We start from the raw sequence: 27118 nt of genomic DNA, 5'->3' as shown, positions 1-27118 counted from the left end.
ACAGTAAACTAATTTCCCCTCATAAATAAAGCAAATAAACGCACACACACACATACTGTACGTACCTGGTGGTCCAGGTTGTCCAGGTATGCCATCTCGTCCATCAGTTCCTTTTAGTCCTGGAGGTCCTGGATCTCCTCTTTCACCCGGGAAACCAGGCAGGCCTATTACATCATTATATTATTATATTAAAGATCAACACAAGGTAGCTTCTCACTGTCATGAACAGTCTCTGCAATGCAGAGCTATGTGACTGCATTTCTATCTGTCTATACATCAGCAAACATTCACACCGTGGAAATGGCGGCTGGACTTAGAAAAACCTTCTACGAGTCTCTACAGACCTGGTAGCCCAGGATCTCCAGGAGGTCCAAGTTCACCAATCTCCGGAGGACCCGGTAGCCCATTTTCTCCAACATCTCCAGAAACTCCTTTGGGACCTCTTGGACCTTTAACGCCTGCTACACCTCGAGATCCTGCCAGTAGAGCCAGATTGAGATCTCACCAATGTTGCAGATGAAAGCTATCTTCAAATGAAGATAGGAAAGCTATCTTCAAAAATAACAAACATCACCACCTAGTGCGCTACGTTAATAGCACCTTGTTTGATTAGAGGACCTATAGCATGTGTGTAAGTGCCCAACCTTTAGGACCAGGTGGTCCAGCTAATCCAGGAGCACCAGGTGGGCCATTGGTTGATGTTCCAGGGATTCCTGGGTCTCCAGGAAGTCCTGATAGAACAGCAAAGACAGACATAGTCATATGTAAATAATAAAGAAACAACTTGTTTAAAATGTGGCAATGCACATTACCTGGTACTCCAGGAAGTCCAACTGACCCTTTGAATCCTTGTTCTCCAGGAAGCCCAGGTGGCCCTTGAACCGAAGACCCAGGTGGTCCAGGAAGTCCAGGTGGACCAGGCAGACCAAAGCCTGGGACACCAGGACTGCCTCCAATGCCTTTCAGTCCATTTGGTCCTGCAGAATGGCTTCATATGTGTAAAGCTCACAGTGACTGTACTCAATTATCCAGCTCAGATAGGGTTTAAGATCGATTGGAACCATGGACTAACCTGGTGGACCTGGTTGGCCTGTAATTCCAGGACTTCCTGGAGGACCAATCGTTGCTCTACAGTCGCTCAGTGGGCCGGCTGGGCCTTGCACTCCCACCACACCTTTATTCCCTGTTTCAGAATCACATGAATAGATAACAGTCAGTGAATCTTCAACCTTAAGGGGCGCTCATCTAACCAGTAATTAGCTTGAAATGGTAAAAATGCTTGTTGGTTGTTTACCTTTCAGGCCAAGGCCTCCTGGCCTTCCAGGTGGTCCAAGCGGTCCAGGCCCACCAGACAACCCTGGGTCTCCTGGAGGACCTATAACACCTGGCTCACCTGGATTCCCTGGAATACCATCTGGCCCTGGGGGTCCATATCCAACTTCCCCCTACAGGCAATTAGTATCAGTGACACTGTTCTCCAGATTTTCAGCAATGAAACAACACAACATGGACAAAAGTATTGGGACACCTGCATGTTCATTGTTTCTTATAAAATCAAGGGCTTTAGGTTTGTTCAGTTCTGTTGGACTAACTGTCTCTACTGTCCAGGGAAGACGTTCTAGAAGATTATGAGACATTGCTGGGAGGATTTGATTGCATTCAGTGACAAGGGTGTTAGTAAGGTCAGGATATTGGATGATCACCACCAAAAGTACTGGATGAAGTTTCTTCACTCATCATTCCAGAGAACACAGTTCTTCCACTGCCCCACAGCTCAATGCTGGAGGGCTTTATACATACCCCTCTACTAGCCCACACCTGGCATTAGGCAGCATGATGCCAATAGGTTCGTGTTTATCTGCTCTATAGAGTCCTATTCTATTGGCAGTACTTCTCTACAGGGACTAGACAAGCTGTGTGTCAGCAATGAGGGCAACTTAAAGAAGTTCAATGCATTCGTTACAAGGGATGTCCACAAACTTTTTCTGTTTGTTTTGCATGATTGCTGCATCAATCATCTCTGACCTTTGGCCCTGGTAATCCTGGTGGTCCAATCTGTCCAGGTTGGCCATTTAAGCCTAATCCAGAAACACCTGGAGACCCAGGCTGGCCTTTGTTACCTATAGAAAAATGCAAATACAAACCATATAGTACAGTTAATGATATTACTATAGTTCATATAGCAATGCTCTATTTATGTACTTGTGTGTTATTAATAATATACCAATAATATTTAGCCTAAAATTCGTAGGTGAACTTAAGCACTTCTTTATTTATATTACAATGTGCTATCATGAGGGGTCCAAGCACAGGGTGCTGTTTTTTTCCTGTTATTATTATTTTTATTCATATTTTCATGTATAAGCTGAATAAATCCTCACCCTTAATTCCCAGTGGTCCAATATTTTCAGAGCAACAAATGCCACGGTTTCCCTTTGCCCCACGTCGACCTGGATTTCCTGCACTGCCGGGTTCCCCAGGACTCCCTGTAAACAAAGTAATGGGCTGTCACTTTCCTGCATTTGTTCTGATCGCTAAGTGTATCCTAGTTGAGCATATGCTATTATCTAGAACCTTTGAGGCAACATGACAGTCATATTAAAGCTATAAAATAGGGACAAAAGTATTGGGACACCTGCTCGTTCATTGTTTCCTCTAAAATCAAGGCTATTAAAAAGAGTCTATCCTGCTTTTGTTGAAGTAACCGTCTCTACTGTCCAGGGAAGAAGGCTTTCTACTAGATTTTGAAGAAGTATTGCTGCAAGGATTTGATTGTATTCAGCAACAAGAGTGTTGGCGAGGCCAGGATGTTGGGTGATCACCACTTAAACCCAGTCTCCAACTCTCTAACTCATCCCAAAAGTATTGGATGGAGCACCAACTATCATTTTCCTATGGAGCTAAGGCTTATTAGCTTTATTAGCCTCTTAGCTCCAGTGGGAAAATGCAAAGTTTATACACCACATTTTGGGCCAAACCTTCACTGAACCTTCTGGAATTCATGACCATTCAGTGTTAATGCTCTTTTCCCACTACTTACCTTCTGATCCTGGTGGCCCTGGGGGTCCTTTCTTTCCCTTAAGGCCTGGACTTCCATTAAAGCCACTAGGCTCCCCTTTCTGACCTAACAAAGAAGAGTAGAAGTTTAATAAGAGAAAGTCACATTATCAATGACAGTCTAGCATGAGAGCTTGTGTTCCTTGCCTGGTGGTCCAGTAGGACCTCTGAGGCCCTGCACTCCACGGCTGCCTTTCTGTCCAGCAAGGCCAAGCGGTCCATGTCCTGCAGGTCCCGGTAGCCCACTTGGCCCTGGGCGTCCTGGAAGCCCTGGAAACCCAGGAGGTCCAGGATCTCCCCTGACACTGATTTCCAAGTTCTAGTTATATAAAGATTAATACTTCATGATGGATTCTTTCAACATTAAGGAGATATAAAATGCCAATGCCTTCCGTTGGCTGACCTGGGGACCATTTTACTGCAGGCTTGTTAAATATGTAGGCCAAATGCATTATATAAATAAATAAACCCCCCTTTTAGACCACTTACCGAATCCCCCTTGGGCCCAGGTGGTCCCTTAAGCCCAGCGAGTCCAGGAAAACCAGGCATGCCGTGTAATCCAGGTGGACCAGGAAAACCCAGAGATCCTTTATCCCCCTTCTCCCCTTCATGGTAGAAGATTCCTCCAATGCCTTTAGCTCCTGGTGCACCCCGAAGTCCAGGTGGGCCTGGAGCCCCCTTTCATGACAAGGTAAAGTCATCAGAACCAGCCTTCGAGTGAATCTGGACCAATGTTTTCAGCCGAGCAACATCTAGAACTAGTTGCTGGAGCCATGCAGACGTCTCCTCTACAACACTCAGAGAATTTGACCATTTCTATCTAGGGAGGCCACCCAGGTGCTCGTTCAGTTTCCTGCTATCTCAAGACTGCAACTCAACATCAGGCCTCTGCAACTGATCCAGAATGCAGCAAGTTGACTTGTCTTCAACCTTCCGATATTTCCCCATGTCACTTCCTAGCTGTGTTCCCTTCATTTACTTTCTGTAGCGGATATAAAACCCTGATGCTGGCCAGCAAAGCCAAGAATGGTCCAGCTCCTCCCTACCTGATGCCAATGGTCAAAACCCAATCCTTACCCAGGGCCCATTGTGCTTTAAGTACGGCTCGGCTTGACCCTGTCATCTCTCAGGGCGTATGGACAACACTACAGTTACCATAGCAATACTCCTAACCACTACCATACCACAATACCATGCAAATTCAACAGCATCTAGCTTAAGGTGTCCAGGTGGCGTCCACTTGTGAAATGACTGTATTTACCCTAATATCGCGTACCTCGAATTCTCTGTGGAACTGCATGCACTGAACCACAACCCTCACTCGTACTGTGATGACTTGGTACGAATACCTTCCATTATTTCCTAGAAGCTTGGAATACTTGCAAATACACCTAGAAATACTTTCTAGGGTCTAGTTCATTATTTATAAGTGTACTAGTGCTCTCATCAACACTACACCTGAAAGCCGGGTGCACCGGGGAACCCTTTAAATCCCTCATCTCCCTTCGGCCCGGGTGGTGCATTTGAACCTGGGAGTGTAAAGCATTAAAAAAAAACTTCAAAGCATATTCAGTATATTAATTATTAATGCATTTTCCAATTCACTGCAAATCTTTGCACAATATTTAACTGTAGATACTGATTATATTCTTACCAGGAATACCAGGAGGGCCTGCCGGGCCTGGCTGTCCATGGCAACATTCAAAACAGGGCTCCCCCTTTTGACCTGCAATACAAAATACAGATTTGCGGCCACTGTAAAATGACTGTAATATCTTTATTATAAACATCATGACTAATATGACTATTTTATAATCCTATAATATAAAATTTTGCATACCCTTACAGCCTTGCCCACCACTATCTCCAGGAGGGCCTATCATACCCTTGATTCCTTTCAGACCCTGAGGCCCCTGGTTGGTATAATCTGTGACATCTTTAAAAATGTTAAAAAATGTTACATTTTAATATATATATATATATATATATATATATATATATATATATATATATATATATATATATATTTTTTTTTTTTTTTTTTTTTTTTTTTTTTATGAACGATACACCAACATATTTTGTTCGATGTTTTGTAGAGATTTGGTCACTACCTGTGGGCAATATTGCACCTGGAGGTCCTGGGTCACCAGGAGGCCCTGGGGGTCCTGGAGGTCCATCTCTACCAGGAGGTCCAAAAAGATCTGCAGCCAGCTCACCCCTATCCCCTTTGGGCCCTCTCTGGCCTGGTGGGCCTCTTTGTCCGGGAGGTCCTGGGACAATATATTCACCTACACACACAAACACACACATATGAAAACACACACTTTATCACCTACAGTGCTGTGAAAACATGTTGGACCCCGTCTGAATTCCTGAATTTGTGTACATTTCAAACACTGGAGGACTGGATGATTAAACCAATCTAATGATGCATGAAAGCGACCCTGAGGGAACAAAAGCACGACAGTGTGAGACGTCGTATGGATTTGACTGTACTGTATGTTTACTAACAACTGAACACAACTGTACAATAAGCTCTAATGGATGTTTAGGACATCAGGAGAAAATGACAGTTGTTCTACCTGGTATGCCTTGGGGTCCAGGAAACCCGGGGACACCTTCAAAGGACAAAAATAATTAAGGTAAAAAAAATGCATATATTATACATTAATACATTATTTTTTACTATAAATAAGACAAAGCCAATCTACAAATAACCAGTGTAAGAATTAAATTTTTTAATTTTATATGCATGCAATTTTAAAAAATGTAACATAACAAATTATATATTGTAGCATTACTGTAATAGTAAAAATAATTTTAATTTAATAAACATTGTATATCAAATTTAATTAGAGCCAAAACAATTTTAAAAAAATGTTATTACATTAATATTAAATTTACAAATATTTTTTGCTTCTATAAATATATATATGTGTTGTTTTCTAATTTTATTTTTTTTCCAATTTGGAAGGCCAATTACTATAGGAGGAGAACTCCTCCTATCACTAGCAAGGCCCCCAACACTAGGAAAGTGAAGACCAGCACACGTTGCCTCCAACACATGTAAAGCCAGCCACCGGCTCTCTTCCAACTACCACTGATGCAGCATCGCTAGGTATCCAGCGTGCTCTCGGAGGAAAGCAGGGCTCCCCGGCTCCAACACAACAGCTAACAGACTGTCGCCTGTGCCGACCAACATCACACTAGGAGAGACGTGGGGAGGAACCCACCCCTGAGAGAGCAAGGCCAGTTGTGCTCTCTCTGACTCCGGCTGCTGATGGCTAGTGCACTATTATTTTTACAATCATCATTTCATCATCTGCATTATAAATGGACCAGTAGAAATGGTCCACAATTACCATTTCTTTTACCAATTATCATTATCATTTTACCAGTTACCATTACCAATTACCAAATTCCACATGACATACACGGTTGTGTCATGACAGCAGCAATAGAGTGTAAGATACCTTTACATGAATTACATATGATAAACAAATATATAAATATATGAATATTCATGAAAATACGTTGTCTCTGTCACTCAGAAACCTTGTATTTCCAAAATAGCAACATCACAGTAGAAGAAGAAATCATTTTAATGGAAGTCAATGTAAAAAGACTTTGTTATGAAATTCTGACAAATTTAAATCATGTCAAAAAAAATGAGATACAAGGCTTTTGCATGACAGCATTAGTTGCACTCACCTGGTCTCCCAGGTGAACCAGGTGGTCCTGTAGGACCCGGCGGCCCCTGATTTCCTTTGGGTGGAAAATACTGGCTATCCTGCAGGCCACAGTGGTGATAGTGTTTCCATTTATGTTCACTTTCATAGGTTTGATATTCAAAAGCTCAGATTATCAGAATTCATGCAAAGTTTCAATTTTGTAAAACCTGCAATGCAAAGTCTGTTATGAACAAACTAAATCATATCGCTGCTGTCAAATGAAAAACATGTATCTCCATGTTTGGACGTTTTTAGTTTTCTCCATCCTTTGGACCCTGTAGATGTCCTGTACACTGTATCAATATTTCTGGGTGAACGGACCCCACTACCTGCGTCAGACCAGCTGCCACCTACCAGTCCGACCAGCAGGCCTCCCACCCACCACCACCCATACCAGACCAGCGGCACACCCTCCTACCACTGCTACCTGTTTAATGACCATGTTCAAACCCTAATGGACTCGTAACTATCTGCCACTGTTAATAATATCACCACTATTAACTATCTGCTGTATCTGGTTTGGTCATTTTTATCAATAATTAATAAATAGTTCTGATCAGAGGAGGACAGGTCGGGTCCCCCTTGTGAGTCTTTGTTCCTCCCAAGGTTTCTTCCTCCAGCTCTGAGGGAGTTTTTCCTTGCCACTGTTGTCGTTGGGGCTCACTGGGGGTCTTTTGATCCTTCATGTCTTACGTTATTTCTTTTTTCTTTTTTGTCTTTTATTAATTACTAATTATGTAAAGCTGCTTTGTGACGACAACAGTTGTAAAAAACTATACAAATAAATCTGACTTGACTTGACTTGGACTTGAATCCTAATCCTGTAAAGTTCCTGTAAAGTTCCTGTAAAGTTGCTGTTTTTTGGAGATACACGGTTTTCATTGGACAGCACAATATACAGTATGCTTCACACACCTCTCCAGGAGGACCTACTGGACCCTGGTCTCCTTTCTCTCCCTTAAAAAAAAGATGACAGGATTGAGGAATCTGTCCTTTTAAAATGATATAGCTGTATACATTATGTTTATGTAACGCTGACCTTGACTCCCGGGGGGCCAGGGTGATATCCTGGATAACCAGGGTGTCCTTTTTCACCCTTAGGATTAATAGATACACACAAATGGATACACCGACAGAATCAGGTGCAGATACCATAGCCACATTTTCCCGATAAAATGTAACTATACACCATAACATCAGCCATAAGATTAAAACCACTGCAGGTGAAGTGAATAAACTGTATCATCTGGTTCCGGTGGCTCCTGACAAGGGGTGGATCTATCAGGCAGCAAGAGAACAGCCTGTTCTTGAAGGTGATGGAAGCATGAGACTCTTTGAGACACTTTGACAAGAACCAAACTGTGAGGCGAGAGGAGTCAGACTGGGTCAGAACATCTCCAGAACCTCAGGCAGGTCTTCAACCAAAACCAGCCACAGGGTCATGGGCACTCAAGGCTCATTGATGCTTATAGAGGTCTCACCTTACCAGTTTTAGCGGCAGGAGTGGACCTAAACAGTGTTAGGCAGGTGGTTTTAATGTTGTGGCTGATTTGTGTGATTGACTCCTTCATAAACACATGTACATTAGTGTGTGTGTGTGTGTAGATCTCCTGCCTCAAGGTTTGTAGATCTACAGTATAAAAGTATGAAGCAGAAAATGAGGAAAAACGGTACCGTTAATCCACCGACTCCAGGCAATCCATCCTTCCCTAATTTTCCCTAAATGTAAAAAAAAAACATTAAATTAAATAATATGTTAAATTAAACATAAATTCCTACATTTATTTAATTGCACCTATTCTGACCAATGAATATATGGTCATATAAAATGTCTGAAGACAATCAAAAAGTTCTGAAGTCGTGCCACAACTATGTACAAAAGTATGCGGACGCTTCTTTTAATGAGCTTTTAATGAGGCTACTTTGCGCTGCTCTTATTACTGACACAGGCTTTTAATTGAAGATTTCTGATAATGATCAGCTTCTTTACTTGTTTCATCACCACAGAAAAGCATTGCCAATATGACAGAACCCTCTGGAGCAGCCGTGCAGAAGTCCAAAGTCAGCATGCCCAATGCCAACCAGTAGATAAATAGGCATAAAGCCCTGCAGCACTGGTGAAACTGGGCTGAGAAGCAGCCTGGAGATCCAGCCAATACCTCTAGGATATATGTCTGAATCGCATATAACTAATCATCCATTATCAGTACCTGACCTCACTAATACTCTCATGGCCAAATGCCATCAAATTCTCACAGCAATGTTCCAGATGCAATAGTTAGCCTTGATTTCAAAAGAAAATCTGGAGGAGCAGGTGTCTACAAACTTTTGGACAGGTAGTGTAAGTATGTAAGTCAACAATTCCCCCTCATAAACTACATTATGGTCATAATTACCAATAATTTCATAGGCCCTACAATTGATCCCTGAGGGACTTCTAGTAATTCTGGTGTCAATGGATTAATGTGTCACAGCAGAGATACCATGGGCAGAGACGTGCATCGCTAAACTCACCGCAAAATGCAAGAAACGACAATTGGAAGTTATGTATGGACAAAACTTTACCTCAGGACCTGCATCACCTTTGTCCCCCTTTTCAGTTCTGTGGTGAGGACAGCCGGGATGCCCCTACAGACAAAAAGAAAACATGATATATTCCATAATCATATTATAGACTAATAATTATAATACTGAAGGTTAAAATAATCTAAAGAACAGACCGACATTCCTTATTTAATTCAACTCTAAATATATGGAGATACTCACAGGGGAACCAGGGCAGCCCCTTTCACCTGGATCTCCATTATCACCCTGAGGAAAGACATTTGGCAATTAGACATTTGGACAAATTTGAACAAAAATATGTTTATTATTATTATTATTATAATTATTATTATTATTACTTATTTGTACTATCCTATCAATTATTAATTTTAAATACATTTAATATTAGACATCAGAATTAGATTCTGTCCTTGTTTGTACACAATAATGCCGTGCTGGTCATTTCCTTCTGCATTATTTAGAATGACCAACAAACACATTACCTTTAAGTCTTGTTTGAGAGTTGCATACAGTTTTGTTCCTCTTAGACCAGGGCTCCCAGGGGGTCCATGATCTCCCTAAAAATACAAATTCATGAATTAAGACCACATCGAAAAGCAGGGAGAAACACCCAGCAAATAACCCATAATAAGCATATCAGCGGTTAAGCATATCAGCAGTGGTAAACTTGCCTTATTTAACTGCGGGAACTGCAGTAAATGGGCTTATGAATCAAAGGCAAATAGTACCATGAAGCAACAGTACTCTGTCCTATTTATCAAACTATCAAACTGTCCTGTGGGGCAACAGTAAATTGTCCTGTGGGACAACAGTAAATTGTCTTGTGGCACAACAGTAAACTGACATATGTCAGTAAACTGTCCTTGTCAGTAAACTATCCTATGCGACAACAATAGACCGTTCTGTGGCAGCAAACTGTCCTGTGGCACAACAGTAAACTATCCTGTGGCACAACAGTAAACTATCCTGTGGCACAACAGTAAATTGTCCTGTGGGACAACAGTAAACTGTCCTGTGGGACAACAGCAAACTGTCCTGTGGGACAACAGTAAACTGTCCTGTTGGACAACAGTAAATTGTCCTGTGGGACAACAGTAAACTGTCCTGTGGCACAACAGTAAACTATCCTGTGGCACAACAGTAAATTGTCCTGTTGGACAACAGCAAACTGTCCTGTGAGACAACAGTAAACTATCCTGTGGCACAACAGTAAACTGTCCTGTGAGACAACAGCAAACTGTCCTGTGGAGCAACAGTTGGATGGAGGATGAGAAAGGCTTTCATAATAGATGAGGTCTAACCTTTGGACCAGGAGGTCCCGGAACACCAGACCGCCGCCCCTCTCTACCCTAGAAGATAAATACATACACACTTGCAGTTCAGATGTAATGGTCAACAGTTCCAAATCAAGCAAAAGAATTGTGGCCAAACAATACCTTTAATCCTGGAGGTCCCTGGGGCCCAATAGGTCCCTATAGAGACAAAGACAACAATTCCAGACTCACAATATTAATAACAGGTCCATCCACATATCTACAGATACACCTGCTACACATATTTATGAATATTGAGATAAAATCCATAATCCAAAACTGCATAATGGTAAAATTCACAGTCTGGACAAAAGTATTGGGACACCTGCTCATTCATTGTTTCTTCCAAAATGTATCCTGCCTCTTTTGGAGTAACTGTTTCTACAGTCCAGGGAAGAAGGCTTTCTACTGGATTATGAAGAATTGCTGTGAGGATTTGATTGCATTCAGCAACAAGAGCATTAAAGAGAACAGGATGTTGGATGATCACCACCCCACGTCATCCCCAACTCCCCAACTCATCTCAAAAGTATTAGATGGAGCTCCAGCATCCATCATTTCAGAGAACACAGTTCTTCCACTGCTCCACAGATCAATGCTGGGGGGCTTTATACCCCTCTACCAGCCCACGCTTGGCTTTAGGCAGCACGGTGCCAATAGGTTCATGGTTATCTGCTCCAGTGAGTCCTATTCTACTGGCAGTATGTCTCTACATTGACTAGATAAGCTGTGTATGTGTGCATTTGCATTTGCCCATCTGTGCATTTGCCCATCAGCAATGGGTGCAACTCAAAGTAGCTGAATGCATTCATTAAAATGGGTGTCCACAAACATTTGTCCACATAGTGTATCATTTACTGCTTTAATATAGTTGTTATTTGTATTGCCAGTTAGGCAAAGATACTCACATCACTTCCTCTGTAACCTGCAGGCCCCGGTAATCCATCTAGGCCAGGTGTGCCGGGCAGTCCCTGTGAGACAGGTAACTTTTCAATACTTTTGAAGACCATGTCCACGTGAGGAGAGAGAGGTTTATATAAAAGTGATTGGAGAAGGGAGGAGAAGTACATACTGGAGCACCATCAAATCCAGGAGATCCTGGTGGTCCTTTTATACTTGGAGCTGATGGTCCTGGTTCACCCTTTTAGAAAAAGTAACAAGTAACAAGTTCAATTTAAAGGGTCCCTCTTTGCTCTAAGCTCTACCAGCAGCAGCAGGTCTGGAGCTCTGCTGCAGTTATTGAGTCAGTTGGAGGCTTTTCTGCACTCTGCTCTGAGCTCAGCACTCAGCCCTGACCCCGCTCTGTAACTTTACGTGGTCTGACAGACACTCGGTTCCTGAGCTGCTCTCTGTGAGCTGTTCCTCCTAAACTCTTCCACTGTTCAATAATAACACCACTCACAGCTGATGGAGGAAGACCTAGGAGGGAGGAAATTTCACCAGCTGACTTGTTGTAGTTGTTGGTGCAGCGGTGTCTCCTATTACATACAGAACCACGCTGGAGTTCAGTGAGCTCTTTAGAACCTTCCCGTTCTTTGTGGAAGAAAGGCCGACTGCAGGGCTAGGGGCTTGATTTTATACACCTGTGGCTGAATGGGACTGAATGAACCACCTGAATGAAGTCATTAAGAGGTGTGTCCCCATACTTTTGTCCATATAATGTATGAGGCTTTGGCCATTCCCACACTCAGCCCCTAATTCATTTGAATCCTAGGGGTTTAAAGACTAAATGGACATGGAAATGGACATCATGTTGATGTTAAAAAGATGTTGGATAGACGTTAAATTTTATCTGAGAAAGAAAATCGTGTTTATGTCAAAAAACAATGTTGTACAGATTGGAAATCAAAGCCACACATTCATCAAAAACTAACACTGGGTTGTCATCAAGCTCCAACATTAGACAGATGTTGAGTTTTGAACTCAAAACCAACTTCATATACGATGTTAGAATTTCACGCTGTGTGGACAATGAACTCTAGAACGTTTAGCAGACGTTCTATATGACGGTCTACTATATGACGATCTACTATATGATGTTTTTTTTTGTTTTGGAACATCACAACTCAAAACCAACCTCATATAAACGTCTAATAATGTTTGAATTTCATGTTGTGTGGACATTAACATCAGGAGGTTTAGCAGATGTTGGGTGTTGGCATCCAGACCTCACAACTAAACGTTAGTATTTTACGTCTATATGACGTTGGTATGTGACGTTTGGAAAACGTTGCATTTTGGTTATGGAACATCACAACTTACAACCAATCTCAACGTCTAATGAGGTTCAAATTTCATGTTGTGTGGACGTTAACATCAGGAGGTTTAGCAGACGCTGTTTTTTTTTTAAATAAACGTTAGAACTTCACGTCAGTACGATGTTGGTATGTGACATTTGGAAGACATTGAATTTTTGTTATGGAACATCACAACTCAAAACCAACCTCATCTTAATGTCTAATAATGTTTGAATTTCATGTTGTGTGGACACTAACATCAGGAGGTTTAGCAGACTTTTTTTTTAAATAAACGTTAGAACTTAACGTCAGTATGACGTTGGTATGTGATTTTTTGTATGGAACATCCCAACTTGAAACCAACCTCATATCAACATCTAATGAGGGTCAGATTTCTTGTTGTTTGGACATTAACATCAGGAGGTTTAGCAGATGTTTTTTTTTTTTTTAACTAAACATTAGAACTTCACATCAGTATGACATTGATATGTGATGTTTGGAAGACGTTGGATTTTGGTTTGGTTACTGAACATCAACCAACGTTGGTTTTAAACGTTGTCTAGAGGTTGAATTTTCGTCACCAGACGATGTTGTTGTTCAGCTTGGTGACTGATGTTCATGACGACTACATGACCCATGAACAGACAGAAAACAAGGATAATGCTGATGACAGTGAAGAAGAAGGTAGTTTGAGAAGAAACTCACTTTTAGCCCACGTGGACCAGCAGCTCCCTACAGGTTAAAACAACAGGAAAGTCAGTTTTCTGCCTGGTTCAATCATTTCACTGTAACATATTCTCTACAGGAACCCAAAAGAAACAATTAGACTATTATAAGGTTGCTTTCTTACTGTTGGTCCAGTGTAGCCAGGAAGGCCTGGAAGGCCGGGTCCACCAGGTTCTCCCTGTGGTCAGAAACGATGATGATATTCAGAAATACATTGCCTTCAAATATACTTCACTTTTTACTTTACATAATTCAACAATTACATGGCTCATATTAGTAAATACCTTTGTGCCATTACATCCAGGGCTACCAGGCAGACCAGCAGGACCCTGATTTCCTGGAATGCCCTGAAGAATTGGACCAATTCCACACATTATTTTAAGCATATTTTGACATAATAAATAAAAAAATCATCCAATTATCATTAAATCGTTGAATTTTTTTTTTTACCAAACGCATAATGGTTCGTGTGCTTGTTTGAGACACATATCTGTTTGCCTATGAAATGAATACATCGCCATAGAAACACATTGCTGTAAATACATTGCTGTACATACTAAAAAGTCATATGACTAATCAGGTGTTTCTGTTTTTGTGTCCATGACAGGAGGTGGCTAATATCAGTGAACTGACCTGTGAAGATGTGCCTTTATCTTATTGGTATTTGTACCTAGGCTTAGGTTTAAGGTTTAATTTTAAGACCTATTTTAAATCAATAACAACTAATTATTCAGTATTATTGAGTGAACTTGATACCCGAACTGTACCCGAATCTGACTAAACACACACTCAGGTAATGTACGATGTAACAGTGCAGACGTTAAAGATAGACAAACTCACCGGCAACCCTGGAGATCCAAGGAAACCTATATTTCCATTAGGTCCCTAAATACAGATGAAACCTTCAGGTCAATGTGTAAAACATTGCATTCCACAAACAGGACTTCCAAATGAAAGGACCAATAGAAACACTTGTTTTTTGTGCAACAGCTTCAAGATATATATTTATTATATACCACAAGAAATTCATAATGAATACATCAACAATCATGACTCAAATTCAGTCTTATTAGAGAATCTTGTTATATTAACATATGCTTAGTCACCTTGCTTGTTTGGTGGTGGTAACTTCAGGCTCCTTTAGATGGCGCTGCACAAAGATGATGGGGCTATTCATTCCTGCAGGGTGTGTGTCGAGACTCGTAGATTGAGAAGAGGCAGTCTAGTAGAGAGGGTGTCTTGTTGGATGTGTGGAAAATTGGTCAGTGTAAAGAAAGTAGCTGAACCTGCAGGTGTATGGAAGCAGACGGTCATACTGGTCTACCAGCAGTGGCAGAAACCCCAGTCTACAGGAAATTCTCCTTATTCATGAGCAGAAGTGAGTGAAGGACTCTTGCAAGACACTCTGCTCCACATGTTGATGGTCTGCAGCTCCCTGCAGAGTGTTCTTTCAGAAATTGGTGGTGAAGGACCTCCGCTGACTTGATTCGGAGGAGAATGTAGATTGAGAATTCCTGTAGGTTGGGATTTCTGCCACTGCTGGTAGACCAGTATGACCGTAAGCTTCCATACACCTGCAGATTCAGCTACTTCCTTCACACTATGGTCTTTGGCCACGCCTAAATACAATCACTCCTTTTAGCCAATCATTAACATCTTTTCTTAATCTATGAATCCTGTCGCACACCCGCAGGTATTTTTAGCCCCATCATCCTTGTGCAGCGCCATCTGCAGGAGCCTGAAGTTACTACCCCCTTAGACAGTTGAGCTAATGATAAAAGTTAAGTAAAGTTGCCATTTCTGACAGGTGGTGATATTCAAATCCATTTACAAGCACACACTCGACCACTACACACAGACACAGACTATAAAAATGCATACCCTGTCCCCTTTTGTTCCAGGAACACCAACAGAACCAGGATATCCCTTAAACAACAGAGTAAAAGGTTCATTTGACAGTATTTCACATAGAATTTCACTGTTCTTCACTTGTATTCAGGCTGTACATTTTCTTATATCTCCTATAGACACAGGAGTAGTTCTTACTCCACACCAAGCTACATAAGCAGAGTGACCAGACAGAGATGTTCATATATTCAGATTCTGTTCCAGGTCTGATCCTTTGTTTTTACTACTGCACCTCTACTGCTGTGTTGGAGCACCATAAAGCTGGTCATGCCAAAATGCTCATGTGGGGCCCACATGGGTGGAACGTGGGCTAGGTGGGTTTCTGGTGGGCATGGGCTCTGAATGGATTTGGCTTCCCCAATTGGGCCCCATTGTTCCAGTCCAGCGTAACCCATCCCATCTAGGCCCCATATGCAATGCACAGCCCAGTTAGGGCCCATGTTTAACCCCTCCTGGTCCCATCACTGACCCTGATGGGCATGCATATGGGTCAGTGGACACAACTTTCTAGAGTTTCCCAATTTGGGCCCCAGATGGACATGTTAGGTAGGTGATTCACTAGCTTGGTCAAGCCGGTTGACCACCCTTGCTTTACAGTAGGTTACCTTTTCACCTGGAGGGCCTCGATGACCTTCAGCTCCAGCATAGCCTTCTAATCCAGGAGGCCCACGAGGACCAGGGTATCCTCTCTCACCCTGTGGGACATGTTTTATCTTTTAATATGGAAATATGGAAATATGAGGCATATGTATGAAATAGTCATGTACTATATATATTGGGAATGTGAAAGCATACATATGCCATCCCTCTAAGTTTAGTAGCAGGTGTGGTGGTGTACTGGGCATGGAAAATAAAAGGTAAGGTGAACGTCTACCTCACGTTCTGTGCTCCACAACTTCTCCTAAACATCTAGTTGTTGAGATAGTCAGGTGTTTTAGATCATAATCAGAGCTCGGCACCTTTCCACTGCTCCAGTGTTCCAGCAAATGTCCTAGACACAAATGGGCTTCCCAACGTCAGCAGTGCCATAAATTCCAGCTTTGTGAAGCTGGTGATGTACAGGGACACAGCACCGCTTCGGGTTTTATGTCATTTGGGACCGTAAATTGTCCTCTTTCTCTGGTTTGCAAATCAAAAGTGTTCTAGTCTTCAGATGCTGCTGTGGAATTGGAGCTGTTTGATGGTTTAGGGGACTGACCTAGCGGACACCTTGACTTTATCTGCAGCTTCTCTGTCTTTTTGTACAAATCCTGCAGCAAAATAGGGTTCAGGGACACCTGAAAGGTTTGCATGAGCTTTCAAAGCTTACTTTCCTTCCAATACTACAAAACAGCTGTAGGTTGTCAACCGTTTAACCTTTTAATAACTCTGAAATTATTATATTTATTTAGCAAGTTAAAACACTCTCAATTTTCTTTAGTAAAAAAAATAGAATAAACACTAATAATAACACTCCTACAGAAAGTGGTGGAGGTGGTTCTCCATCGCTGTGTTTACCATTAGAACATCTCCAAAGTTCTCCTCTCTCATGAAGTCTAGTATTATTTAGAGTTCTCCTCAGATCAACACCTGGTTTGATGGTAAATCAGGGCTTAATGATGGTGAATCAGATGAGCTGCTGCTGCTGCTGCTGCTGATGGAGTTGAACACATCCTCCACGCTGTGCTGGCTGGACTGGACTGAGGCGTCCAGGAGAAACCTGGAGGAACCAAGCTCTGTTCTTCAGACTAGCTCACAGACAAGATCTCTTTAACATGATTAAACCTCATAACTAACTCCCATTCTCTTACCCTTCCCTCATCTCTCTCTCTCTTTCTCTCTCTCACTCACACACACACACACACACACACTGCTGCTCCTCTCGTAGCTCAATGACAGACCATTCACGTCTCCCTTTAAAAGTTGATGAAGCCTTTTCTCTACTATTCTGTATTTGAGCCTCATCATGTTCCAGGCTAAAGTTCTTAAAACTCACTGAGGTATTATATTTTAAAAGTAGTCTAGACAGTTTATTAGACTTTTTTTTGTTCTTCCGCCCAAACATTTAAGGATGTGCTAGCTAGTATTGTAACAGATTTTTTTCATTTTCATCATAATTAATCTGTATTAATTATGTGAATATTGCTGTGATTAAAGCAATTAAACTTTTATAGATCTTTGAGATCGACACCACTATTTTAAATGTTTTTAATATGCCTAAGTTATATATATATATATATATATATATATATATATATATATATATATATATATATATATATATATATATATAATAACACACATTATAACCAAGACCACTAGATCTATCCATTTACAACATCCTAAAGGTTCTGCAATCTAAAAAGCATCAGTAAGTCCAGTAGGGGGAGCCATTAGCTTCCCTAGAGGAATAAGAATTCAACATAAATTATATAGAAATGACTGTCCTCTTTCCACACTCACAACTTATATATATATATGGAGAGAGAGAGAGAGAGAGAGAGAGAGACAAAGATGCAGAGGTTTATATATATATATATATATTTCTATATTTTATATATATATAAACATCTGCATCTCTCTCTCTCTCTCTCTCTCTCTCTCTATATATATATATATATATATATATATATAATAACACACAAATTACAACCAAGACCACTAGATCCATCCATTCACAACATCCTAAAGGTTCTGCAATCTAAAAATCATCAATAAGTCCAGTAGGGGGAGCCATTAGCTTCCCTAGAGCAATAAGAATTCAACATAAATTATATAGAAATGACTGTCCTCTTTCCACACTCCACACTCCAAACTTCTTCTATATATATATATATATATATATGTGTGTGTGTGTGTGTGTGTGTCTGTATGTATAGAGATAGAGAGAGAGAGAGAGAGAGAGAGAGAGAGAGAGAGAGCGAGAGAGAAAGACGCATAAGTATATATATATTTCTAGATTATATATATACATATATATATATATGTGTGTGTGTGTGTGTGTGTGTGTGTGTGTGTGTGTGTGTGTTTGTAGAGAGAGAGACAGAGAGAAAGAGAGGGAGAGAGAGAGAGAAATATGCATAGGTATATATATATATATATATATATATATATATATATATATATATATATATATTTCTATATTATATATATATAAACCTCTGTATCTCTCTCTATATATAATAACACACATTACAACCAAGACCACTAGATGTCATTCACAATATCCTAAAGGTTCTGCAATCTAAAAAGCATTCATTGATTCATTGAGATATTGTATATATACATATATATAATCAGTAAGTCCAGAAGGGGGAGCCATTTACTTCCCTAGAGGAATAACGGAAAGTGTTAAAGTTTTATCTTAGAGCCTAAACCTTGCCATTTCCTTTGGTATACCCTGAAACATGTCATGTTTTAGTGATGGTCTAGGTCTGCTCTGTCTGTCCCTGCCCATGTCTGTTCTGGATCTCTCTGTCCGTCTAGTCTATGTCTGTTCAGCTAGGTCTGTACCTGTAGTTCACCACTTAGGGTGCTAATTTCGGGGTCATGGGTGTTGGGAGTGAAGCATTTGGGGACCTATGGGTGAAGCTTCACCACTGCTTTATCTATATGGTCTCCGTACTGTAAAGGAAAGTGAACAGAAAGATGATAAGAACAGAAGAAAAAGGGAAAAGGTGTGTATGGATACTTTTGTAATTGTGTAGGTTTGTGTATGTGTGTGTATACGTATGTATGTTTGCAAAGGCGTGTGTATGCATGTATAGGTGTAGATATACATAAAGGTGTACTGGTACTTGGACGGCGGGGGGTGGTGGTATGGCCAATGGGTAGCGGCCCGGAGTTTAAATAAATAAAAAAATATATAAATAATCATTTTAAAAATACTAAATATAATAATATTATATTAATAATATTAAATATATTAACTATTACTATGACACAATGTCTGCAATGTACATAAAGATGTATATAAGACGTTCTGGTACTTGGAAGGCGGGAGTTGGTGGTGTGTCCATTGAATAGTGGCCTGTGGAACAAGGAATTAGCAGGTGTCCCAATACTTTTGTCCATATAGTGTGTGTCTATTAATGTGCAATTACATGTTGGGCTACTGTAATGCCGCACTGTCCTTCTGGGACGTTGTATGTATCTGTCTAGCAGTATGACCTTATGAGGTTAGTCCGTACATTGGATAGCGGCCTGTGGTTTAATTTTTTATTATTTTTTTAAATATTATTTAATAATATTGCATTTATTAACTATTACTACTTACTACAATGTCTGCTTTATGATATTTAGGTTCTAGATGTACTTCAGAACCACGATAAATCCTCTTATTCTCCTAATACTGCAAACTTCACCTAATCAGTCCTTTAATATAGTAGATCAGCTGAGCTGCTGGTGGACCTGAACTCATCCATACAGTGTCTGGAGTTCACAGAGAAGATCAGCACTCAAGCCTGAGCTCTTCTAAACGTGTCACTCTAACCCACATATCAGTAACTATCTAAAGTCTGTCCAGCACTATATACCATCCCTGCCGTTTACTCCCAGCTACCACTTCTCTGACTCATCCCTTCATTCAGTTTACTTTGAGGCTGAGCAGAGCAACAGCCTGACGCTACCAAGAGCTTCAGGTCCAAACACTGTGCAGAGCTGTGCCTTCTGACCTCGGTCTACAACCTGCATGCTAATTCAATAGCATAAGCATTTTCATCCTGCAGTCAGAACACATGGCCAGCCATGCTACAGCACCCCCTAGTGTAGAGAGGGTTAAGGGCCTTGCTTTAGGGCCCAACAGTAGCAGCTTAGTGGACCTGGGTATTGAACCCACAACCTTTAACCGTGAGCGAGAAAAGTGAGCGAGTGAGTGAAGCAAATGTTTATTATAGCCGTGATATTAACGAACTGTGACGTCACCTGCAGTAGTCGGACTCACTATACACCCTTAAAAAGGGTTCTTCACTGGTTCTTCAGCAAAGGTTGAGGTTCTACATAGATCCTGTACAACTCAAAGAACCATTTGGATGCTTAAATGAGTTTCAGATCTGTCCGTCTGTCTGTCCGTCTGTCCGTCTGTCCGTCTAAAACATGTTTAATATGTAAATTAATTACTCACCCTTGTTTGTGGACACCCATTCCAGTGCATTTGGCTATTTTAAGCTGCACCCATTGCTGACACAGATGTGCAAATGAACACACACATAGTCTAGTTGTATAGTCCCTGTAGAAGTACGTAGTAGATGGTGCTCCATTCACTACTTTTGCTGCTGAGGGGCTTCAAACCCCTCCAGTCCACACCTGGCATTAGGCAGCATGGTGCCAATAGGTTCTTCAGGTTTATCATGTTTATTCAATTGGCAATATTTGTACTTCTACAGGGACTAGACAAGCTTAGTGGACCTGGGTATTGAACCCACAACCTCTAACCGCTCTAACCACTGAATTTTAACCAGGGAATTTTACTGCTTTGAGGTGATCTCAGGTGACTTGAGGTGATTTCCTTGCTATCTGCGAACCGTGAGCGAGTGAGTGAAGATGTGGGAAGACAAGGTTGGCACAGTGGTGGGAAACGACTGCGACTAAATGAAAGCAAATAAAGAATGCTGATAAAATTCATGAAATTAGGCAGTAAAGCCGCAACAGGATGAATGTGGGCTTGAGTTCAAGGTCCTCAGAAACCTCGGCGTTCCTACACCAGCACACGGCCTGCGGGTCAGCCTGAACGAGTGATCTGTTACAGCTGTGGTTGAGCATGTGAGCCAGACTGAGGAGCCCAGTCTGAACCGAACTGAATCCAACTGAGTTTACTCGTTTATTAGTCTGGAAAGCATGATGATATTAACGAACTGTGACGTCACCTGCAGTAGTCGGACTCACTATACACCAAAAGGGTTCTTCACTGGTTCTTCAGCAAAGGTTGAGGTTCTACATAGATCCTGTACAACTTAAAGAACCATTTGGATGCTTAAATGAGTTTCAGATCTGTCCGTCTGTCTGTCTGGCTGTCTGTCTGTCTGCCTGTCTGTCTGCCTGTCTGTCTGTCTGTCTGTCTGTCCGTCTGTCTGTCCGTCTAAAACATGTTTAATATGTAAATTAATTACTCACCCGCTGTCCTTTGACTCCTTCACAATGACACATGGATTTCCTGTTACAGTAACATCCCTGAAACACAGGCCATAAAAGTGGCACATACACTAATCAGCCATAACATTAGCACCACTGACAGGTATACACTGATATATAAGGCAGCAAGTGAACCCAGTTCTTGAAGGTGATGGAAAGATGAGGGAAAAATGAGTTAGGCTGGGTCAGAACATCTCCAAAACATCAGGCATGCAAGTATGCAGTGGTCAGTACCTACCAGAAGTGCTCCAAGAAAGGACAACCGGTGACACCGGCATCCAGGTCATGGGTGGTCAAGGCTCATTGATGTTTATGGAGGTCCCACCTCACAACTTACAGGACTTTAAGGACCTGCTGCTAACGTCTAACGTCTTGTCTTGGTGCCAGATACCAAGGGACATCTCCAGAGGTCTTGAGGAGTCTATGCCTCGAATTACTCAATATTAGGTAGGTGTTCCTAATGTTATGGCGAATGGAAGTAGGTGTCTCAAATGTTAATTTCAGCAAATTTGACATTGTAGGTTCAATCCCTGGCGATGCCAAAGCCATCCGGAAGTCCCATGGAGCATAAGTGGCCTAAAAGTGCCTAATCCATAGTATACAGAGAAATGTTTGTGGACACCCATTCCAGTACATTTGGCTATTTCAAGCTGCACCCATTGCTGACACAGATGTGCAAATGCACACATGTATAGCTTGTCTAGTCCCTGTAGAAGTACAAATATTGCCACCTAAATAAACATGATAAACCTGAGGAACCTATTGGCACCATGCTGGCTAATGCCAGGCGTGGGCTAGTAGAGGGGTATGAAGCCCCCCAGGAGCATTTAGCTGTGGAGCAGTGGAAGAAGTGTGTTCTCTGGAATGATGAATGATGGTGCTCCATCCATTACTTTTGCTGCTGAGGGGCTTCATACCCCTCCAGTCCACACCTGGTATTAGGCATCATTGTGTTTATTCAATTGGCAATATTTGTACTTCTACAGGGACTAGACAAGCTATGCGTGTGTGCTTTTGCACATCTGTGTCAGCAATCTGTGCAGCTTAAAGTAGCCAAATGCACTGGAATGGGCATATAGACCTCACCAAACACTCTTGCAAACACTGAATGCAATCAAATGTTCATAGCACTGCTCTAAAGTCCAGTTGAAAGCATTCCCTGAACAGTTAGAAGAAACAAGGAATGAGCAGGTGTCCCAATACTTTTGTCCATATAGTGTATGTCTGTTAATTTGCAATTACATGTCGTGCTACTGTAACGCTGCACTCACTGTCCTTCTGGATCATGTAAGTTGTATGTATCTGTCCAGCAGTGTGACCTTATTATGAGGTTAGTCCATACTGCACGGCCCTGCCTGAATAAATACCCCAGCGAAAGACTAAACTCCTGGAGTCAGGGCATCCTAATGCATCCTAAACCGCTATAAGCAACCACATACAGCAACACACGCAACACTGGCTGACATCCGCCTTACTTTTCTCTCTGCTACTGTTTACTCTTGCCTGTAAACACAGAAGAGACCACCAGGACTGAAGCAGACACACACTAGTGGAGGAAAGTTCAAAAAGCATTCACCAGACACTTCGGCATTAATTACCTACATGATCCTGGATTGTCTGCTGATCTAGACGACATTGTTTGTCTGTTTATACCATATGCTACACTGTGCCTCGCTAACAGTCCAGAAATTAAGTAACAACACCACCAGATAGACTGGTCTGTCAATCTATCTGTATAAACATGCACTAAACGGACAAAAGTATCCGGACACTCCTTTAAAAAAGCTTCTTTGTGTTTGCACCCTTTATCCTTGACACAGGCATGTTGTTGTGCATGCTCAGCTTGTTTACGTCCATGCATAATTCCAAAAACAGCATGTCCAAGGCTAACCAGTAGATAGAGGGGTGCAGGGCTGGGAGCACTGGGCTTCTTCTGTGCAGTACTGGAGGTCAAGACAACATCTCTGGGATTTTGAGAGACGTTTGAGTGGCATTTCTCATCCAGGCCTAATCATCCATGACCTCACTAATGCTCTCATGGCCAAATGCCATCATATGCTCACAGCAATGTTCCAGAATATAGTGTAAGGCCTTCGCAGAAGAGTAGAGGCTGTTACTGCAGCAAGGAAAAACAACTCCCCTAATATTTATTACCCTTAATTCCAAAAGCAACTCTGGAGGAGCAGGTGTCTACAAACTTACTAGGACTTCACTAATCACCTGCAATGCTCCCGACACTAGGAGGCTACCGCCACTGTTCAAACTGCCGCCAATGCAGCATCACTAGGCATCCAAAGCGCTCCCCAGCTCTTATACATCACCCAACAGATGCTTGTGCCAAGGCAGAGAGTGCCATCTACTCACCCTGAGAGGGCATGGCCAGTTGTGCTCTCCCAGGCTCCGGCTGCCGATGGCCAAGCAGCATGACCCGGGATTTGAACTGTGGTGTTGTGACCAACAGTAATGCTGTGTTCCATTTATCTATAGATCTAAGAACCTGGGCTTGCTGGGTTCCAGATGGGCATATGGGCTCTGAGTGGGTTAGTCCATGCATTTTTCCTGGGACCCAGTTGGGCTTCCCAAATGGGCCTCATTTGTTACAGCCCACCTTAACCTAGGGTTAAACAAGTGTTAAGCAAGGGGTTAAGCATGGGTCCCATCTGGGTTGTACACTGCATACAAGGCCTAGATGGGACCCATATTTAACCCCTCGTTTAACACTGAACCTGGTGAGCATCCACATGTGGGGCCAACGTGGAACTCAAGGACACAACTCTATGGTTCCCAGTTGGGCTACACATACAGGGTCTACATGGATATCAATTCTGGGGATTTTCATATTGATATAATATTGATTTGACAGAATACTGAACAGAATATTTGAAAATAGATCAGAATTTCCATACTTTTCCTGGATTTCCCTGCATTATCCAAAGTTTTTTCTGTATTTTCAGACTTTTTAAGGTCTCCAACTGAATGCTTTTAAATTCCAGCTCTGAGCAAAAGGAATTTCTAGGAAAAGTCCTAGAACTTTCTAGGAAAATTAGATGGTTACTATAGTTTACTACACCTGTAATATGCACTGTTCCAATATATACACAGCACTAATATCTAATATATAGTAGTACACTGTTAAAGGAATAGGTTCCTCGAAGAACTTTTAGAGGTTCTTCGATTTAAAACTGTGGAGGAACCTCCTGAGGTGCTTTGAGGAACCTTCAAGGAATCCTTTTTCTTTCTAAAAAACTTTTCTTGAAGGTTCCCTTAAAGCACCTTAAGTGGAAGTGAAAAAAAATGATACTACTGACCTTTCAATCATAGACCCACCAAATCAGATAACTGAACTATCATCATAACAAACCATAACTGCAAAAGTGACAGAGTGAGTTGACCTACCTCCTTTGCCCTGGCATGCATCACTGCTATGCTGTGGAGCACCAGCAGCATCCAGGCTGACCTCATCATCACCATCCTCCTCCTCCACTCCCGAAGCTCCAGGAGCCCTCACGCCACTTCACTTCAGCTGCGTTTCAACATCAACCTAGTCTCACAGTCTGCTCTCTGAGGATCTAGCCACCGTCTGTGAGGACTCTTACGGTCGATTTCCAGGCTTGTTGAGCAGATGCTAATGAGGGAGTGAAACTCAACCCACTGTTCAACCCCACTCAGGAGTCTGCATCTTCTCTGAGCTTCTAGACTGCAGAAAGCATGCTCATCGGCTTGAGTGTGTGAGCTGCTGAGCGTTGGAGAAAGCTACCTGAGATCCTGGAGCGTGAGAAAAGCAGGTAAGAGCTTCTGTTGAGATGTTCAGGGTGAGGATTTCACTGCACATTGCATGGACAAAAGTATTTGGACTCCTGCTCATGCATAGTTTCTTCTGAAAGCAAAGATATTAAAAATAGAATGTCTTGCTTTTGTTGGAGTAACTGTCTCTACTGTCCAGGAAAGAGGAAGGCTTTCTACTAGGTTTTGGAGGAGCATTGCTGTGAGGATTTGATTGCATACAGTGACTAGAGCATTAGTTAGTGAGGTCAGGATGTTGGATAATGATCACCACTCACCTCATCATGCCCAACTCCCAAATTCATCCCAAAAGTATTGGATGGAGCTCCACCATCCATCATTCCAGAGAACACAGCTCTTCCACTGCTCCACAGCTCAATGCTGGGGGGCTTTATACCCCTCTAGCCCACGCCTGGTGTTAAGGCAGCATGGTAGCAATAGGTTCATGTGTATCTGTTTATTTAGAGAGTCCTATTCTATTGGCAGTGGTTCTCTACAAGGACTAGAGAAGATGTAGGTGCATTTGCACACCTGTGTGCAATAAGTAGCTGAATGCATTTATTAGAAGGGCTGTCCACAAATATTTGGACATGTAGTGTATGTATTACCCGTGTATGAGGGGTTAACACTCTTTATTAATTCTGTTATTAAAACTTTTACTAGTGGGGGATTCTTGGTAGTACGAACATACACTGCTTCTACGCTGTATGTTACGGTGCATTGTGGGATTGCTATGGTGCACTGAAAATGTGGAGCAATGTTTTCGGATACCACAGCAAAATTGCGAAACCCCAATGTAATGAATAGGGCACAGTTTCGGGCCCAGCTACTGACTCGTCAAAAAGTGTTCCAACAAACAGGCCTAATGAATTTTACAATGGGATTTCTGCCACTGCTAGTATGACCGTAAGCTTCCATGCATCTGCAGATTCAGCTACTTCCTTCACACTATGGACTTTTGCCACGTCCAAATGCAATCGCTAATTCTTTTTTGTGGTCGGACACCCGGTGGCTGGTGACTCAGCTTTCCTTATATACAGTCTAATGCAAAAGTTTGGGCACCCCTGGTTAAGTAATATCATCTATAGAGACACACTTCACTTCGGCACATCTAATGAATCCAGTTCGTTAAATATGCCTTAAAATGCGTTTGTTACGGGTTCTTGTGGCATAAATAGTAAGTCTGTGACTTTGGTTGGGGTTAGACCCACAGCACCTGCATATACTATATGGACAAAAATATTGGGACACCTGCTCATTCATTGTTTCTTCTACTGTCCAAGAAAGAAGGCTTTCTACTAGATTTTGGAGGAGCATTGCTGTGCATCTGCTTAGTGACCCATTTACTATCTATCTATGAATCTATAAATTCCTTCACGCACCTTGCAGGTATTTGTAGCCTGATCATTTGCAGCCCTTGTGCAGCGCCATCTGCAGGAGCCTGAAGTTACTACCACCTTAAACATGCAAGATGACCCATTTTTTTGTTCTTGATGAGGGAAATATTGATTATTTATGGGTAATTTGATCACTGATTAGTATTTATTATATCTGTTCATTGCAATTTATCAGTTGATATCTGCATTATGTCACAGCTAGTCTTCATTTACGCTTCATGGAACATTGATGCAAGCACAAGCACGCCAAACAAGGACGGAGGGAAGAAAAGTCGTTGACCTGACAGTGAACT

The 27118-nt window shown here is 41.8% G+C and overlaps 1 protein-coding gene across 1 annotated transcript in view; it reads right to left on the bottom strand.

Annotated features, from left to right (window-relative positions):
• LOC140546201 (uncharacterized) overlaps nt 1-21660 on the bottom strand; it is a 31063-nt gene extending 9403 nt beyond the window's left edge. Inside the window, exons 1-34 of the mRNA XM_072669419.1 lie at nt 21628-21660; nt 16143-16232; nt 15511-15555; nt 14470-14514; nt 13914-13976; nt 13754-13807; nt 13609-13635; nt 11739-11807; nt 11575-11637; nt 10790-10825; nt 10655-10702; nt 9836-9910; nt 9555-9599; nt 9354-9416; nt 8463-8507; nt 7828-7884; nt 7704-7745; nt 6769-6847; nt 5640-5675; nt 5187-5345; nt 4898-4984; nt 4712-4783; nt 4516-4586; nt 3547-3735; nt 3205-3376; nt 3041-3124; nt 2382-2486; nt 2026-2120; nt 1295-1445; nt 1073-1183; nt 813-875; nt 645-731; nt 345-476; nt 66-164 (exon numbers count right to left, since the gene is read on the bottom strand). Of these exons, the coding sequence (XP_072525520.1) occupies nt 66-164; nt 345-476; nt 645-731; nt 813-875; nt 1073-1183; nt 1295-1445; nt 2026-2120; nt 2382-2486; nt 3041-3124; nt 3205-3376; nt 3547-3735; nt 4516-4586; nt 4712-4783; nt 4898-4984; nt 5187-5345; nt 5640-5675; nt 6769-6847; nt 7704-7745; nt 7828-7884; nt 8463-8507; nt 9354-9416; nt 9555-9599; nt 9836-9910; nt 10655-10702; nt 10790-10825; nt 11575-11637; nt 11739-11807; nt 13609-13635; nt 13754-13807; nt 13914-13976; nt 14470-14514; nt 15511-15555; nt 16143-16232; nt 21628-21660 (2692 nt within the window). The remainder of the gene's footprint in view (nt 1-65; nt 165-344; nt 477-644; nt 732-812; nt 876-1072; nt 1184-1294; nt 1446-2025; nt 2121-2381; nt 2487-3040; nt 3125-3204; nt 3377-3546; nt 3736-4515; nt 4587-4711; nt 4784-4897; nt 4985-5186; nt 5346-5639; nt 5676-6768; nt 6848-7703; nt 7746-7827; nt 7885-8462; nt 8508-9353; nt 9417-9554; nt 9600-9835; nt 9911-10654; nt 10703-10789; nt 10826-11574; nt 11638-11738; nt 11808-13608; nt 13636-13753; nt 13808-13913; nt 13977-14469; nt 14515-15510; nt 15556-16142; nt 16233-21627) is intronic.
• Nucleotides 21661-27118: the final 5458 nt, after the last annotated feature.

This window comes from Salminus brasiliensis, chromosome 23 (genome assembly GCF_030463535.1).
Source record: "Salminus brasiliensis chromosome 23, fSalBra1.hap2, whole genome shotgun sequence".
Classification (NCBI taxonomy): domain Eukaryota; kingdom Metazoa; phylum Chordata; class Actinopteri; order Characiformes; family Bryconidae; genus Salminus; species Salminus brasiliensis.
The sequence above is the reverse complement of the archived record's forward strand: the minus strand, read 5'-3'. Positions and strand labels throughout refer to the sequence as shown.